General features: G+C 43.9%; 1 protein-coding gene across 1 annotated transcript in view; it reads left to right on the forward strand.

Moving 5' to 3' along the window:
* SORCS3 (sortilin related VPS10 domain containing receptor 3) overlaps positions 1-18553 on the forward strand; it is a 606008-nt gene that overhangs the window by 481730 nt on the left and 105725 nt on the right. Inside the window, exons 8-9 of the mRNA XM_032608449.1 lie at positions 4208-4297; positions 13127-13306. Coding sequence (XP_032464340.1) covers positions 4208-4297; positions 13127-13306 — 270 coding nt within the window. The remainder of the gene's footprint in view (positions 1-4207; positions 4298-13126; positions 13307-18553) is intronic.

An 18553-nucleotide genomic window follows, 5' to 3' on the forward strand; every position in this document is an offset into this window, starting at 1 on the left:
GGAGCCCAATTAAACCTGTAAAATGGAAATCCAGAAAATCAGATTAACGAGCCAGTCATTGTAAGGAAGAGGCCCAGCTAATTCTGTGTTTAGCATGACTGATGGTCCCAGAGCAAATAATTGGATGACATCCATCAAATGTAAAATAAAAGGTGTCACTGAAAGGGAAAGTAGTAATAATCTCTGGGATTTGCAGTGCCAGCAAATTTGCTTGTAAGGAAGAGAAAAGTTCATCAAAATAGATTAATAGGTGCTAAACTTTATTCCTTCCTTGTGTGATTGCCAGAGGACCACACAAATAATAGCGGAGAGGCAGCAAAGGCACTAGGCTGGTATCATTCCAGCACTGGGAGGACTCTGCTCCCAAGGGGGAATATGCTAAAACTTCTATTTGGAGATAAGTCCCTGTGACCAGCAGGGACTGGGCAGGGATGGAGTTCTTCTCTACAGCCACCGTGTAGTCACTAAACAATGGAGAAAATCGAACTCAGAGGCTCTCTGTTTAAGCGAATGGATCACAATTCATCGTTCAGTCAGTAAGTATTGACTTCCTGCCCTATGCCTGCCGCTTTGGAGGTGTGCTCATTCCTAGGTAAATTTTTAAGCGTAGGCTGGAGTTGTACAGTGGCTGGGACAATGAAAGGCTGTATGATGTTGGGCAAATTAGTGACCTCTCTCAGCCTCAATGTCCTGACCTGTAGAGCATATATATATATATATATATATATATATATATATATTTTTTTTTTTTTCTCTACATGTCAGGAATATATATATGTATATATATAAGTGCAAATGAAGTATGGTTTATAAACTGCTTACTGTAGCATCTTCCACGTAATGTGTTTTCTCACTGCATGGTGATTACTATTCCTCTTGTTTTTATTACCTCACTTCTCTTCTAAGAAGACATCATTTTTAAGATGCAGTGTCAATGTCATGGCTGATTCTCTGGGAATATGAGGAAACACAAGCATATACACACAAATCAATTACAGAGATTTAAAAAAATTTTTCTTAAAGATGTTGGAATTAAGGAAATGATACAGTTGTTGACATGAGTAAGGTGAATAGAGGATTTGTCTCAGTCACAGGAGGAGGAGAACAGGTTTCGAGCCAATCTCTACTAGGTTCTTATCTTGGGCAAGTCATTCCATATCTTATAGACTCTGCAGCGTTGTCAGTGGGGTTAAACTAGATAATTTATGTAAGGGAGGTTCTGGAGCGTGGTAGATGAACCCAATTGATGACAGTTTTATCATTTTTTTTTATCATCATGCATCCACTGATTGCCTGCCGTGAGACCAACATTACTTAGTAATCAAGAAGTTACACCCTTATAATAAGACATGGAGGGATCATTATAGGTATATGTACACCACAAGAGTAAATGTTGAAAGTGCTATAGAAATGGAAATAGCAAAATTCAGGAGATGAGAGGAGGGAGAAGTTATATTGAATCGGTGGCATCCACAACCCTTCCGTGAACTCCGGGGCCTTACACTGAGCTTTCTGCAGTACAGAGAGTGGACAGCCAGGACAGAGGCAGAGCTGCAGGAGCCAGCTTGATGTCGCTGCAGGATGCTGTGGCATCAGAGGTACTGGGGAACCTCTGGGCTCCTTGGCCTTCGTGCAGCCCATTAATATTTTAGATTATCCCATGGTAGTTCTGAAGTGTAATTCCATCTTCATGCTTTATTTAAGCAGAAACTCTCCCAGGTTGTGTGTGTGAGCTTCTGTGTGTGCGTGCGTGTGTGTGTGTGTGTATGTGTGTGAGAGAGAGAGAGAGAGAATCTGTGCTTGCACAGGGCCATACAGGCATGGCTGGGCTGAGTTCCAGGGTCAGGTCAGCAGGACCCTATCAAGGAGACCACTCTGTTCTCCTTTGGCCCTTGGTAAGTTAGAAACCCCAGGGGGCCCTACCTTGCTCTGTGGTGCTGATAAGAAGCCTGGTGGTGCTGTCATCTTGTTCCCTGTGGAGGTGACTGGGTCTTCGGGGGAAAGGCTGCTTTTAATTGCTGACCTCTGGCCAGCATTAGTCACGGGATTCTGACACAGGTCTAATTCACTAAGGGTGAGGTTGGTGAACTTCGGGATGTTCTGTGGAGAGCTGATTGTCAAGCACGTGATGGGAGACCAGAGGATATATTTGGGGGTTTAAAAACTTTATCACTGGGTAAAAGGTCTTCTTGGGTGGGGATGATGCAAATGATTTAGAACTATGTCAGGGGTGGTGGTCATACAACATTGTGAAGTTTCTAAATGCCACCGAATTGTACACTTTAAAATGGTTAATTTGATGCTGTATGAATTTCACCTTAATTTTAAAAAGACTTTATTATCACTGTAAACACAAAATTCAGGGAAGTGGCTACATCTCAGAGGGAGGCATGGGTCAGGACAGGTGAGGAGCACAGAGGCATAGAGGTATTTGTCATTTGGCACTGAAGTTCTTGTTCTGTGCTGCTCCAAGTGTGGTCCCCAGACCAGCATCAGCATCATCTAGAACTTATTAGAAAAGACAATTCTTGGACCTCATCCCAGACTGATTGAATCAGAGGCTCTGTGGGTGGGGCCCAGCAGTCTGAGTTTTAACAAGCTTTCTGGGCGATCCTGATGCATGCTGAAGTTTAAAAACTACTGATCTAGTTCTTGGGTTTGCAGGTACGTTTATATGTGTTGGTTTTATAATTAAAAATAAAGCCAGATTAAAGGAGCATATAGGATCATGCCAGGACTCATGGTGACTGTGCTTAGAACCAAGGGTTACATTTTAATCTGATTCTATGTAGTTGAGATGTATTTTAAAAAGAAAAACAAAAGACTACATCAACTCATTGGTCTTAATCTGTCAACACCCCATCTCTAAGCCAACACAGAACAATATAGATTCAGAACAGATGTCTTATAAAAAAAAAAAAAAGTCTTGGAATACAAGATACGAGTGATTCTAATTAGAAAATAGAGATGTAAGGATAGCAGTGACCATCAGGGGGGAACCAGTCTCTCCTCTTGGTTCAAAGCCTAAGACTTTGCACCAAGTTTTTTCCAAGGTTCTGCCTTCACACTGACTTGAACATCTGTTCTACCTGGCAGCTTGTGGGGCCTGCTTTGTGGGCTTGCAGTCTGCGCAGGTCAAGAGAGAGCCACGGGAAATGCCATCTCTTAGAGTGAGGAGCGATGGGTGGCTTTCAGTAGAGAAGTTATACGCCCCCTGCTCCCAGCAGCCGCTGTGGGTGGGCACTAGGGTTGGACCAGGGTCAGGGGACTGGCCTATCTTCTGCAGGAGCCTGGGCTTCCAGTGATTGCTTCCTCAGCACAGCAGCCTGGTTGCTACTGTCCTCCTGTTATTTTCTCTGAGCAGCCTATGTTGTCTTCTCCTGTGAATATTAATTTCCCCTGAGTTAGGATAATTGGGCCAAGAGCAGCCATCTGCAGAGCTATGCCATGTTGGCGAGACTTTCCAGCAAGCCCAGGCCAGGGGACCCTTTCTTGGAGTGGTTTCCAGGTTCCTCTAAGAATCCATCTGTTGCCAAGTGAGGTTTCAGATGTTGACTCCCCCTGCCATGAGCTAGTAGAACTGAGACTCAGATATAAGATTTCTGACTTTCAAATCCAGAGTTCTTTCTCTGACTTTTGATGCCTTTAATGAACTAACACATGGAAAGAATCAGTAAATGTCTGTTCAGTGCGTGGATTTGTAAATAGGAAGGAAAATAATTGTGCTCAGAGAGGAAGTGAAATTAATTTCAAAGTAATAAGGCTTTGAGCAGTGGTAATTGTTCAGATACAGAACAAATTTTCTTTGACAATCATGTCATCATTGCAGTGGATGAAAAGCTGTTGAAAAAAAAAAAGAATATATAGATCATGGGTACAGCAGACATCAGTAGCTTCTCTGTTTTCAGTTGAAAATATTTATTAAGTGTGTATGTATTCAGAACACCGTCACAGAGTACAGAGCCCCTGCTCTCACAGACATTGCCAGCCTCAGGGGAAGACGTTGGAATTACTCACTTATTGTCTAAGTGCTTGCCACAGGAGCGACTCAGGGCACTGTGGGGTTGGAGGATCAAAGCCAACAGGGAGTATTCCCTAAAAGGCTGTTACAAACCTCCTGTGGCTGTTGATGGAGAGGCTACTGCTTTCCACCTTGTGCCGTGATCCGTAGCCCCATCTGACCTTTTGTGTTTTCCCCACGATACAGGTTACAACTGGCGGAAGAGCCAGCTACTACGTGTCTTACCGAAGAGAAGCCTTCACTCAGATAAAGCTGCCCAAGTACTCGCTGCCCAAGGTACGCACCACCTGCTCCCCTGGGTCCCGCCAGATAAAGGGGTGGGGAGAGGCTGCCTCGTTGGGCTGCAGAAGGTTTGATCCCTGCCTGGGAGACAGCTGGCATTCAGCCGCACTTAACCACTGTGGGGTTTAGCCTCTGCTGATGTCGCTGAATCTGGGTTCTGTGTTCCCCTCTCAGCAGGGTACACAGGCAAGAGCTTTGATTTCCTATGATTCAAACATCCGATATAATCTTGGGTCATTTCCCAGGACTGGTAGTGAAAGGAACACTAGCTTTGCAATCTCTTCTGAGGGCCCCTCCCTTTCACCAGGGCCTTATTGACAAGTAGAGGGCCAGGCTTAGAATGGTCCAGGCAGAAACCATAGGTAGATAGATAGATAGATAGATGCGGACAGGTTAGTCTCATGGCTTTCTTGCTTTTCTATACCCTTCAATGCTAAATATAAATGCACTGCCTGTATTTCCACTCCCTTCTGCCACTATGAGTAATTAAAAAGGAATAATTTACTATAAAATTAATATCAAATCATGGCATTTTAACTCCTGTATTGGAAAATCATAAAACTTACTCTGTGGACCTCATCCCCTGTGAACAATGGCTTCTGGGAGGAGACAGATCTTAGAACCTTGGTATGAATGTGGGAGGGCTTTAGTTGCATCACCTATTAAGGCTGCAAAGAAGCAAAGTCTCAGGTTGGACATGTATCAAATGTAATGGTACAAAGACTTGGATCTCTCAGTTGGTGCTAGGAAACGTATCATGAAAGGCGAAATGAGTACAGAGGTAGTAGGGATTATGGGGTAAGAAGGTGGGTAACCGCCTACCCCTGGTTGCTTTTATACATTCACCTATTCATATAAGCATGCACGTACCCATTCATTCATTTGTTCCTTCATTTATTCACCCCTCGATCTATTCTTTCTTCCATTTAAGTTTTTACTGTGCGCCAGGCACTGAACTAAGCTCTGTGGTTAGAGTGGTAAATAAGATACAAACGTTCCCTGCCTTAATGGAGCTTGTATTCTGGTAGAGAAGAGACACTGAACAAGCAACTGTGGGTGTAGGGAGTATTATAGGTACGGAAGTTCAAGGGCCATTGTGACGTGATAGTTGGAGCTCACCAAATATGGGTAGAGAAGACGAGTTTCCTAAAGAAAGTGATGCTTAAGTTGATTCAAGACAGATAAGGAGTTAACCCTGCAAGCAAGTGTTCGGGAAGCTGGTAGAAAATACATATACTGGCCCGATTTTGAGAGAGAGTATGGTTCATTTAACAAACTGGAAAACTATATTGAGAGACTGGGTTGCACAGAGAGAGGTGGAGAGGCTGATGAGGTTCGCAGGGACCATGGGAAGTAGCCGCAGGGGCCATGGGCATTAATTTCTCATTTTCTCTAATGTCCCTGTGATTGGCTTTCTAGGCCCATTGTATAGGACTACGCTTGCAGGATGTACCCATCAGGTATTCTAAACCCAAGCAGGAAAGAGGTATCCCTGCTTGCAGAAGACGAGGAAGTTCGTGACCATGTTCTTTCTAAAGGAGAATGACCCTTAGCAGCAACCTGGTGATTTCCGTGTATTGACCCAGGAAAAGAGTTTCAGGAACTTTCCAAACCACATTCTCCATGTAGGGCCCGTTTTGCCTCTTGTATGTGTGCCTGTTTCATGTATTTTTAAACTTCTCAGAAAAGCAAACAGTTTGCTGCCCTGGGCAATGTGGCTGCAGGTGGGGATAAATGAAGCCTGGCATCAATCACAACCCTAGAACACTCCATCACTGATTAGCAACCCCATGGCAGTTTACTGTGGTAGACTACCATCCGTGCAGCCCCTCTGATAGAACTTCATCCGGAACAGCTTCTCATTAACATGAGGGCTGTCGTGAAGATAGCTGGATGGTTATCGATCCCCTTTATTCGTTGGCCTTGGCCGGGTTTTCATAGCCTGGGCCGAGGAGGTGAGCACGGAGTGGGTGGAGGGAGATTGGTGATTTCCATCGTTTAGAAACGGAAATGGCTTTTTTTTTTTTTTTTTTTTTTTGTGGTACGCGGGCCTCTCACTGCTGTGGCCTCTCCCGTTGCGGAGCACAGGCTCCGGACGCGCAGGCCCAGCGGCCATGGCTCACGGGCCCAGCCGCTCCGCGGCATGTGGGTTCTTCCCGGACCGGGGCACAAACCCGTGTCCCCTGCATCGGCAGGCGGACTCTCAACCACTGCGCCACCAGGGAAGCCCCGGAAATGGCTTTTAAGCAAGTTGTTGCTGTTCCACGTTGTGCTGCGGTTGCTGCTGGGCATCTTGCTTAGAAACAGAAACACGGCAAATCTGCCCATCATCACGGCCCTCCCACCTCTACTCCCAGCTGACCGTGCAGAATACACTCTCCTGGGGCACTCCATGGCTTCAGAGTGTTTTGCAGGGAAGGAGATGAAGGCCATTAATAAAGAGTAACATTATGAAGAGCAGCGGCCTTGGGCTGAGTCCTCAATAACCCAGCCCCTGGGCATTGGGCTGGCGCTGAGTCTCAGGCCGATGGCCGTGTAAAGCACGCACCTGCGGAGGGCTTGGAGAGAGATGACAGAAGCCATGGCAGCCTCGGGGAAAAGGAGATGGAGCTCAAGATCAGAAACCCAGGGCTTTCATTCCAGCTCTGCCTGCTGCTCGTCTATGAGCCCAGGTCTTCTCATCTGTAGAATGGGCATCATTAATACCATTCCATCTGGCAAAGTTGTAAGGATGCAGCAAATGGCTCGTTGTTGGTAAAGTGTAAAGTGCTGGGCAAGTCTAAGCAGTGATTGTGTTCCAGGGGAAATACTACTGACGCTCTTAGCCTGTTGGGCGAGTTCCTCGTGGGGTGGGGTCGTGTCCCAGGCCGCTCTTGCTCTGCCTCACTGGACCCCTCTGAGTCTCAAAGACCTCCTCTTGCCTCTTAGATTCTGGACTTGTTCTTAACTCGCTACTCTGTCATTTCTGAAAGAGAAAAAATTGTTTCGTGTTGGTTTGTTTGTTTCTGTACAGAGCTCAGTTTGGCGGTAACGACGTTGAGCTTGACTTGAGCCCCGAGCTCCTGGAAACAGCAACATTTAAGAAATCCCCCCACCCTTTTGTGTTCCTGGATATGGCTTACTGCGAAGAACTCCCCTTCTCTTAAATGTGCCCCGTATTTACCTCTGGCAAGACCAGATTCCTGTTCTTTGTCTCAGAAATGATTCACTGAACTGTTTGTCCCCACTGACCAACCTGGACGAAATGCCTGCTAATTTGACTGGACGGGACTTAAGTCTGGGTTTTCTCCTTAAGAGAATCGCTTGACCCTAAGGAAAACAATTTCCTGTTTAACTACTCCTTACCCCACTCCCCGCAGTTCATTCTAGCCTTGCTTTACTTCTCCCAATACGAGTAATTCTTTTCTGCCTTCACCCTGAGGTGCTTGCAGATACTTTGATCGGAGTGTTCCCCCTATTCCAATAGTCTTTTCCAATCAGCTCTCTCCTTACCTGAGTCTGGGTTTGTTTTTGACAGTAGAATACGGTTAATCCCACTTTGGATAATGAAAGAGAACAGGGGGAAGTATGTTTTAGACAGTTTATTACAATGATAATGACAGTCGTGTTAACCTTTCCTTAGGAAAATTGTCCTTAATTTTTACATTTCCCCGAATACTGATTTATCCTTCCTTGCTGTGTCGTGGCCTCTCTTCTTAAAGAGTTATCTGTAGTTTTAGCCTCTTTTCTCATTTTCTATTCACTCTTGAACCTACTGCTAGTTGCCCTCGGCTCTCCCACATCCATCTCTCCACTGTCCCGTTAAAAATCTGCTAGCTGGGGGCTTCCCTGGTGGCGCAGTGGTTGAGAGTCCGCCTGCCGATGCAGGGGACGCGGGTTCGTGCCCCGGTCCGGGGAGATCCCACATGCCGCGGAGCGGCTGGGCCCGTGAGCCATGGCCGCTGGGCCTGCGCGTCCGGAGCCTGTGCTCCGCAACGGGAGAGGCCACAGCAGTGAGAGGCCCACGTACAACAACAACAACAAAAAATCTGCCAGCCATTGTAACCAGTGGCTACCTGCATGCCAAATCCAATTAGACGTCTCTACATCTTTATCTTTTGGTTTTTTTTTTTTTTAAACTCTCTGGAGCATCTGACACTGTTGGGGAAAAAAAAAAATCCACCCTTGATACTCTTCCCTTTGGCAGTGTTTTACTCCTGGTTTCCTTTTCTGGATCCCCTTCCCTTGCCATCCCTGAAGTGGTGATGTTCCTAAATTCCCGTTGCATTCTTCATGGTTCCTGAGTGACCTCATCCCTTCTCTTCACACTGATGACTCCTGTATCCACAGCCCCAGCAGATATCTCTCCATTAAACTCTGAACTATATCGTTAACTGCCTATTCGAGGTACATTCCCTTAAAGAACCCGTTTAACAACTGAGCTCAGAGTCTCTATCTTTTGGCCCTTATATCTCCTCCTTTTATTTACTTACTCCATTTATTTACTCAGTAAACTATTGTTGGATGTCTACCATGTGCTAGATACTCTGGTAAGCACTAAAAATAAAGTGACAAATAAGAGAGACATAGTGTCTGCCATCTGAGAACTCATTATAGTCTAATGAGAGAGGCAGATATCACACAAATAATTATAGAAGTGATTGTTAATTTTGATTGTAATGAATACTCTAAATAAAAAGCAGAAAATTTTGTTATTCAGGTATCTGAGATATTCAAGATATGTCCTCCCTTCTGTAGATTCTACCTCCTTAATATCTCACAATTTCATTTCATAGAGTTCTCATAGAGAATCTACTTCTTCAGTTCAGGTCCTTGTGTTATTACTGCCTAGATGGTTGCGATGACCTTTTAAGCCTTCTCCCTACCTTCTAGCATTGCCCCGTTTAAATCCACTCTTCACAATGCTTCCACATTGGATATTACCATGTAATGAACTTGATCATCTTCAACAAAATCTATGCATTAATTAACCAACTCTAATCCTCCCTTTCTCCTGCTTCAAATCTTGTGTCAGCTTTGTACTTCCTTTCAGGGTAGAACTTCGGTGTGCCATACAGAACCCCTTATGACGTGGCCGCTGTCTATCCTCACCTCCCTCAGAGGAATATTGCCTTCAGGTTATTCCAAGTTCCATACATTCCCTTGAATACTCCACCTGTCTCCCACCTGTAAGCCTTTGTTCACCGTTTTCGGTACGTCTGTTGTAGTCCTTCGTCAAGTTCACAAAAGGCCACCTGAGTCTGTGATGTCTCCACCACCAGATGGGCATATTCTTGAGGTCAGGTTCTACGTTTTGTTCCCGTCTGTATTTATATATGGTGTTTGGCACATGGCAAATGTGTAATAACATAGGTGTTTCTGTAATGAATGAAGTTACATTAGGCCCGAATTACAAGAAAATGTTTCAATAACACGGAAGTATTTTTACTGTTGTTCACCTAGGAAGTCATAGGTTTAGATTTTCAAAAAGCAACCATGATTCTCCCTAGTGACTGTATTGGGAGGATGTAGGGGCAGTGTTATTTATAATTGTTTTAATAAGGAAGTGACACATGCTTTGGAGTTAAATTAGGGTAGCAAGATGAAAGAAATAAGCTTCATTGTCATTCAGATTCCTATAGCACCATTTTTAACTAATGATGCTTTTCTTTGTTCTGGAAGACTTAATATTCTCATTATTGGCTGACCCCTATTCAACTCTAAGACCTATTAGGAGAGAGGGCACGTAGTTCAGAGTTTTTCAAAAAGTGATTCCCTAGATTGCATGCACTAGAATCACCTGGAGGGCTTGCTCAGGTGGCAGAATCTAAGGCTCCACAACCAGACATAATGACTCAGAGTCTCAGGCATTGGGACCCATGAGTCTGCATGCTATTAGGATCTCCAGGTCACTTTGATACACACCGAATTATACCCCCACTGGTAAGGAGTTTAGCCTCTTTATTCAGATAGTCTTAGGTTCAAATCTTAGTAATATAATTTATTAGCTAAGTGACTTTGATAAATTAAGGATTTCTCAAGTGGACATCCCATAATTCTATATACTAGAGAGTAGTCTCTCATCCTAGAGCCTGGAATACCTGCTCACCAGGTAACATAGTCCCAGTGCAGGTCTAAACTAAGATGTACTCACAGCAAATCTGGCTGCCTCTAATGCTGACCATGCCCCAGCGTTTTAAGTTGGTTTTCTCCCCCCTCACTTCTTTTACATTAGTTTAGTCTAAAATAACTTAGCTCATTCATTTTTATGACCAAAACATCCGGGGAAAGCCAGGCATTTCTGTTGCATTTTTAACAGGTAAAGTGAATTAAATCCATATTTCCTGCAGCTGCTATTTCCCCGCCTACTGGGTTCTTGGGCTTTCATTCCACCCTACACAACATGATTTCCTCACATGGTTTGTTTTGTTTTGTTTTGTTTTTTGCGGTATGCAGGCCTCTCACTGTTGTGGCCTCTCCCGTTGCGGAGCACAGGCTCCGGACGCGCAGGCTCAGCAGCCATGGCTCACGGGCCCAGCCGCTCCGCGGCATGTGGGATCCTCCCATACCAGGGCACGAACCCATGTCCCCTGCATCGGCAGGCGGACTCTCAACCACTGCGCCACCAGGGAAGCCCCATCACATGGTTTTTAAGAGTAAGCCTTATTTTCATTTTCAGGCACCTCAGCAGGAACCTGTAATTCTACAAGGTGTGAAAGCACAAATGAGCAAATGAGGTCTCAGTCAAGGTGACCTAGGGAGTCCAAGGCTAGAGGCTGAGATCTGACAGAGAATCTCCAATGAAAGATCCAGAGCTCACTTTCTCACCTTTGCCCCCTCCCAGCTGTCCAGATGAGTTTGCTTCTTTGTACAATTGGCATGGAGGAGCTCTGCATGGTTCTGACGTTAGAAACATTGCTGCCTCCTTTTTTTGTTGAAACCATTTCTGGGAAGGGTTGTCAAATAAGGTGAAGGCTAGATCCACCCTAGTTATTTACTTACTGTCACTCCACTTGCCTGTGTCCCTATTACCAGTGCTTTTGGCCACAGTGACAAGGGTGCCTCTCTTTTTGCTTTCCTGGGATGATATTATTCTTTGGCATATACACCTGTATAGTTATACATTTTTAAAATTGCTTTGATTTAGTCCGATACCTATCCAGGCTAACATTTCTTCCTGACAGTGTACGTTCCTTAGGTAATGACTTGAGGTTGTGGTAATCTTTGTACAGTGCCCAGCCACATATGCAAACTGGCTTTTAAAAACGATTTTGAATTCTGAACTATTAGATTTAATTTTAGAAATGACCGAGTCCAGGAATACAAACTAAAGTGGCTTCAGGGACCGAGAAGTTAACAGTAATATATAAGGGCAGATCATAGGTATGTAGGGCTAAGACTCCAATGAGTGCTGACTCTACCTAAAATACTACATTTTCAGGTATTTGATAGAAGTTATGGTCAAACCAAACAATTGTGATTCATATTCATTTCATGGGTCATTGGTTTGCAACTTCTGATTTAGGGGCTGTATATACAAATAGTTAGAAGCTAACAATTAGGTTAGAGTCATATCACAGAGGTCAAAACATGGTTTGGCTACTTAACGAGTTACATAACCTGAAGCAAATTGGTAAACCTCTGCGTGCCTTAGTTTACTCCTCAGTAAAACAGGAATAATCATACGACCTCCACTGTAGAATTATTGGATTTTTTAAATTGAAATAATACATTTAGATGACTTAGAATGTGCCCAAATGTTAGCTATTTTTATTGGTAGCCCAACCTCTTCACTCTTTCAGTGAGAAAATGGAAGCTCAGGGAAACTGACGCATCCAATATCATACAGCTGATTTATAGCAGAGCTTATATTATGACCCAGAACACTAAATTCTAGAGTGAGTATCCTTACCTGTATATCTGTGGTTTTCAAACATTACTGTATTAGCAGCAGAACCCCCCTCACCTTTTACTCCTAAAATATTACACAGAACTCCAGGACATAACAGATCTCAGTAGTGCTGCTCTGTTTCCAGCAGAGTTGGAAGCCCAGAGCCCCACCCATCGGCTATGCCTCTGTGCCACCCTTCTTGCAATCCCCATCTGGAGATTCCAAAGAAAGACGTGAAAACCGTTACCTTCATGAATGAAGATCTAATGAAGGGATAGGACCTGTCATTTTTGCACGTGTGGGTTTCCTCTTGCAAGGTTGTATGTCTCCGTCAGCAAAGACCAACTTTCAGTTATAAAAATAAAAAATGAAAGTGGGGGCTTCCCTGGTGGCGCAGTGGTTGAGAATCTGCCTGTTAATGCAGGGGACACGGGTTTGAGCCCTGGTCTGGGAGGATCCCACATGCCGTGGAGCAACCAGGCCCATGAGCCACAACTACTGAGCCTGTACGTCTGGAGCCTGTGCTCCGCAACGGGAGAGGGCGCGACAGTGAGAGGCCCGCGCGCCGCGATGAAGAGTGGCCCCCGTTTGCCACAACTAGAGAAAGCCCTCGCACAGAAACGAAGACCCAACCCAGCAAAAATAAATGAATTAATTAATAAACTCCTACCCCCAACATCTAAAAAAAAAAAAAAGAAAGTGGATAAATCCCTTGAAGCCAGGGAAAATCATACCCACCAAAGCCCCTTACACCCATCTTACTGTCACTTAGTAAGTAACAGAAATCATGAAGCTTATAATTTATAGCCTTGGCCTGACACAGAATTGTTCAACATTGCCTATAACTCAAGCTTTTCCTCAGCCGTTTCATAAGTCATGGTAATTACTCTGGGTCTCAACGGGCAAGGAGGTATGAAGATCTGCTGCCTTACAGGCCTTCCATCTTCTTATAGGACATGCACATCATTAGTACCAATGAGAACCAAGTGTTCGCAGCTGTCCAGGAATGGAACCAGAATGACACGTACAACCTCTACATCTCAGACACACGTGGGATCTACTTCACCCTGGCCATGGAGAACATCAAGAGCAGCAGAGGTCTGATGGGAAACATCATTATTGAATTGTATGAGGTATGTAGCCAAGATTTCATGAGTTTTGACAGTATGAACACAAGCATTGGAGTCAGGTAGTCCTGAATTCAGATCTCAGCTGTACACTTAGCAGTTGTAACTTTGGGAAAGGGACTTACCTTCTCAATTCCCTCACCTGTAAAATGGGGGTAAAATATTGATCTAATGAGATTGTTGTGAGAATGAGGGATAATGTTTGTAAAGCATCTAGTGTGGTGGTTGACTCAATAAGCCTTCAACCAATGGGAGCTAAAGTCAATGTCTCATGTGTATGAGCAGGATTACAGCCCAGAAGTGAAGGTTCTTGACTTCAGCGATCTCTTAAGTACTTTTTTCAAGTCTGTGCTTCTTTTTATGAGATCTGGGTGGAGGGATTAGTGCTATTTATATACCTTAAATTATTTGGAAAATCATGTTTTATGAACAACTTTATAGGAGAGGAAAGCAAATATCAGTGATAGGAGTGAGGGTTTCCCTGAAATGCTGCCAGATGCCAACACCTGTGCATAGAGAAGAACTGGCCGTGACTTACATCTTTTTTTTTTTTTTTTTTTTTTTTTGCGGTACACGGGCCTCTCACTGTTGTGGCCTCTCCCTCTCCCGGAGCACAGGCTCCGGATGCGCAGGCTCAGTGGCCATGGCTCACAGGCCGAGCCGCTCCACGGCATGTGGGATCTTCCCGGACCGGGGCACGAACCCATGTCCCCTGCATTGGCAGGCGGACTCTCAACCACTGCGCCACCAGGGAAGCCCACATCTTTTTTTTAATATGATCACCTTTATTGAGTTTCCACTTATATTGATTTTTTTTAGTGTGACCACCAATTAAAGAATAATTTATCTAGGAAACCAAGTGATTCCATTTAGGGACTAGATTTAAAAAAAAAAACTAATTGTTTCAGTGACCCTAATGATACACTGCTTGTTTATACCTCTAGTGTGTGGTCTTTCGCAGTGAAAGAACTTGACTGACCACTTCAACTAGATGGATTGATTTGAGCAAAGGAGGAGTGTCTCATTATCCAACATTTACTAGTGACTTGTGGTCAGACCCCACAGGCTGTGCTGGTGGAGGTCATTCATTCACAGCAGGACAAGTTGCCTGTTGTGGGCGGTAGCCTCAGATGGTATGGCTGAGCTACTCCATCGTGAGGTTTCCTCTTCGAGGGGCGGGAGTGGCTGTCAGAGCAGAGAGATCAACACATGGCCTTCTGCTTGACAGTGGTCTCTTCTGAGCAGTGCATGTCAGAGTGCCCGCATCCCTACTCTGGTATCTAAGTTGGCTGCTCAGTTACTAAGAGTGGTGGAAACATATACCATTCCAGTTATTTTATTAGGTAGAAGGCATGGGGTGAATGCAGGTACATTAAAAAGAAGGAGAGAAGTGAATGTCAGGGTAGAAATACCCTGATTTTCTAGGACGTAGACAAGTGCTGAAATAATTCCCTTAGCAACAAGGTCCCAGCTTCGGAAATGACCTAGATTTCTTCCTAAAGTTGTAAAGACCAGTAGAGATGACTAGGAGTGTAAATGGCTTTGGGAAGCTTACATTTTCATGCCTCTAATCACACCAGGAGGCAGAAATATACCTTTGTTATTGGGCAGTAGGTCACATCTGTGGGAAGGTTTGTATGAATGTTCCCAGGAGTGAGGCCATTCCTGTTTGCACAAGTAAGCCTGTAGAGGTAAGAGGATTATTCATGCTCCTGTGGTCAGAGCCCAGTAGGAGAGGTGGACATTGCCGCAGATGACCTTTCAGCCGAGAAATTCCTGTTTCTCTGACTCTGTTGATATGGTGGGTGAGTTTGGCACTGTGCAGTTCCTTTCCTAAGACAGGGTGCCTGAAACTCCTTGGCCATTTAGAGCAGTGAGACATTCTGATCTGAAGTGACGCATGAATCAGAATGAAGAATGTGCCGAGATACATAGAATTTTTTTTGTCTTTCTGAAGTCAGTCTTTTTTGGGGAAAAACATACATGGTGTCATCGCACCTACAGAGAAGCAAGATACACTAGGCAAGGCAACTTCCCTAAAACCAATTCTGTTGACCTTGTTCTCCATTCATTTTTATCAAGGTTGATCATGCCCCTGCGTTGTGTTCCAGACCATGAGGAAAGCAGGAAAGATAAGGGTTCTTACCCTCAGGGAGCTTGCGGTCTAGTTTGTTGGGCTTTGAAGGGGTCGATAAACAAAGTTCCTCTTTTACCTGCCGAAGAATGAAACCATTTGAGACAGAAACAAAGGGTGAGACGAAAGGAGATCAAATGTCAGCTTTATTGCTTTGAAAAGCATGTAGGAGGAAATGGTCTTGCTAATACTGCTCCCCAGAATTGAACTCATCCGTCCAGTCACAGGCAGAAGTAGTGAATCAAAAGCTCTCCCATGGGACACGGGGAGAGGGAAGGGTAAGCTGGGACAAAATAAGAGAGTGGCATGGACATATATACACTACCAAATGTAAAACCGATAGCTAGTGGGAAGCGGCTGCATAGCACAGGGAGATCAGCTGGGTGCTTTGTGACCACCTAGGGGGGGTGGGATAGGGAGGGTGGGAGGGAGAGGCATGAGGGAGGGGATATGGGGATATATGTATATGTATAGCTGATCCACTTCGTTATAAAAACAGAAACTAACACACCATTGTAAAGCAATTATACTCCAATAAAGATGTTAAAAAAAACCAAAAAGCTCTCCCGTGGAAGCCTGTCTCTGTAACACCGCAGCATTGCGGTGCAGAGGATGTGATCTTTGCAGACAGATCCCCAAAATAGTTGAGTTAGGGGTGTGCTGTAAAAGACCAGTTCTTTTTCTCAATGTTACCAATCCGGTTATCAGTACTTTTGCCCTGGGGAGGAAGAGGTGAAGAAGTGGAAGGCATTCCAAATGTCAAGAATGGCATAAGCCCAGAGTTGGACAGGCAGTGTAGATTTGTAAGTCCGTGAGCTAGCCAGTCTAATTGCGTAGAATAGATGGTTGTCAGGGACAAGAATGAGTGCCGCATAAGTAGTTGGGGTTCAGATTCTAGAAGGCATTTAATACCAAGGGAATAAATTATATCCTGACACTATCTAGACCATGACCATATTGCAGGTTTTTAGAGGGTGATGCTGCTTTGCACCTGGGCATACATTCTGTGATTTGGAGATTAAGCCCAATCTAATTGGTCTCTAGGGGTCATTAGACTTTAACCTTCTTCACTGGAGATTCTCACAGAAACTGAGATTGTGTGCCATATGGCCAGTTAGCAAAGAGACTAGAATTTTTGTGGACTCTGAATGCCCTTGAGTAATACAGCCGGAAGAAACAGTGAGCTTTCGTGTTCCATTCAGCTGAAGTAACACACTTTCATGAAATGTATTTTGCCTGATGAGGCTGGTACATGAGACGCAACATCTCCTGGAAAGACGTGAGTGACTCTAGTAGGGTAGTGATCACAGTCTGACTTGTATTAGAGGTGCGATTCCTGCATGTTCACTAAGAGGAAAATTAATTCTAACTTGATGAATTTGGGGAGACTTGCCGATGAGTAGGTTTAAATGATGAACTGCTAGAGCATGGGAGAAAGGCATGCCTGGTAAAGTCCAGCATAAGAAGAGAACCAGAGTCTGATGAGTAGAGGTCCATTTTCCTAGAATGTCGAATGACCCTGGAGAATAGCGGGGGTAAAGGCTATGAAGATGCTAGTAAAGAGCTTGACTGAAGAGTCGGGCATTTATTCTCTGGGCTGGTACTTCTCTATGTTTTCCCTTACATCTAGCAAATGATAATTGTATGCGCGAGGTAGTGCCTATGCCAAGTTAATGTAAAGCTTTATATTACAATGTGACAGGGTGTTACATCTGTTTGCCCTTGTCTGAAATGTCTGAGATGCCTTTAGTTAACACAGATGTCAGGTGGCTTGAGCTGACCACAACTGATGAAAGCTACTACTGTGTCATTCTGTCTTCCACATGGACCTCTCAAGCCTCTTCTTGACACTGGAAAGGGGACAAAGAAAGTGAGAATTTATTTGAGAAGTACACCTTGTAGGTCTTGGCACTGAGAGACCTTGGAGACCAACGGGATCAACCCCACCCAACTCCCTAAAATCTGAGGCGAGGCATTGTTCATTTCCTGGTCTGTTGGAGCAGTTTCCTGCTGAAGAGGGAGTCTGTTGTGCTCTGTCCAGTCCCTTCATCAGAGTGCAGTCTTGTCATGGCTGTAATTACATAATCGGGGAGAAAATAATTCTTGAAGGCCAAATAATGATCTCTTCTTTAAGGTAACAGAGCCATTCCATCAAAACAAGGCTGGTGTTGACAATGAATGCAGTTCATTATGTGTGTTCACCATTATTCTTATGACACTCTTCATACAGAGCTCTATTGTGGTTTTTTCACATCTCTAACTATAAACTGCATTTCTTCCTAGATGTTCTCCACTGGTAAATCAGGTAACAAATGTTCTTTGCAACACTTTCAGTTATATTGTAGAAACATTCTCTGAGCTGCTGCATTTTCTTCAATATTTTCCCGGATTAAGCATCCAACTTGTAACTCTGTATAATACTAACAACAGCATACCAGGTAATGCCTTAAACTGACCTTGTCGAGTAAATATATAACAAGCTACACGAGCACTTTAAAATCAAGAGAAAAAAGTAAAAAGAAACAGGTGAAATTAATTGTAATATTATATTTTATTTAACCAAAATATCCAAAATACTGTCATTTAAGTATATGCTCAGTATGAAAAATTACTAATGAGACATTTTATAATTTTTGTCATACTAAGTCTACCGTATCCTGGGTATATTTTACACTTCTCAAGCATCTCGATTCATATGCTAAATTTTCACCAGAAATACTTAATCAGCATTTATATTTCATAAAATTTACAGTAGAAAAGGTAGATTCACATATCCAAGTTATTCCAAGCATACTTAAAAGTTTGCCAATAACTGGATCAGGTATCAGTTTTTTTTAAATTTCAGTTTAAATTGGTTAAAATTAAATAAAATTAAAAGTCAGTTTCTTAGTCCCACTGACCCCATTTCAAGTTCTCAGTAGCCCTATGTGGCTAGTGGCTATGGTATTGGACAGCACAACCCTTAATGATATATATACTCTTTCTTATTTATCTATTACAATAACTCCTTGTGGGAGATACCATTCCCTATTGTGCCTATGAGAGTACAGAGAGTTTGGTAACTTGGCTCAGATCACACAGCTAGTGAAGGGTGACGCTGTGTTTGAACCAACCCATGT

Source organism: Phocoena sinus, chromosome 16 (genome assembly GCF_008692025.1).
Source record: "Phocoena sinus isolate mPhoSin1 chromosome 16, mPhoSin1.pri, whole genome shotgun sequence".
NCBI lineage: Eukaryota > Metazoa > Chordata > Mammalia > Artiodactyla > Phocoenidae > Phocoena > Phocoena sinus.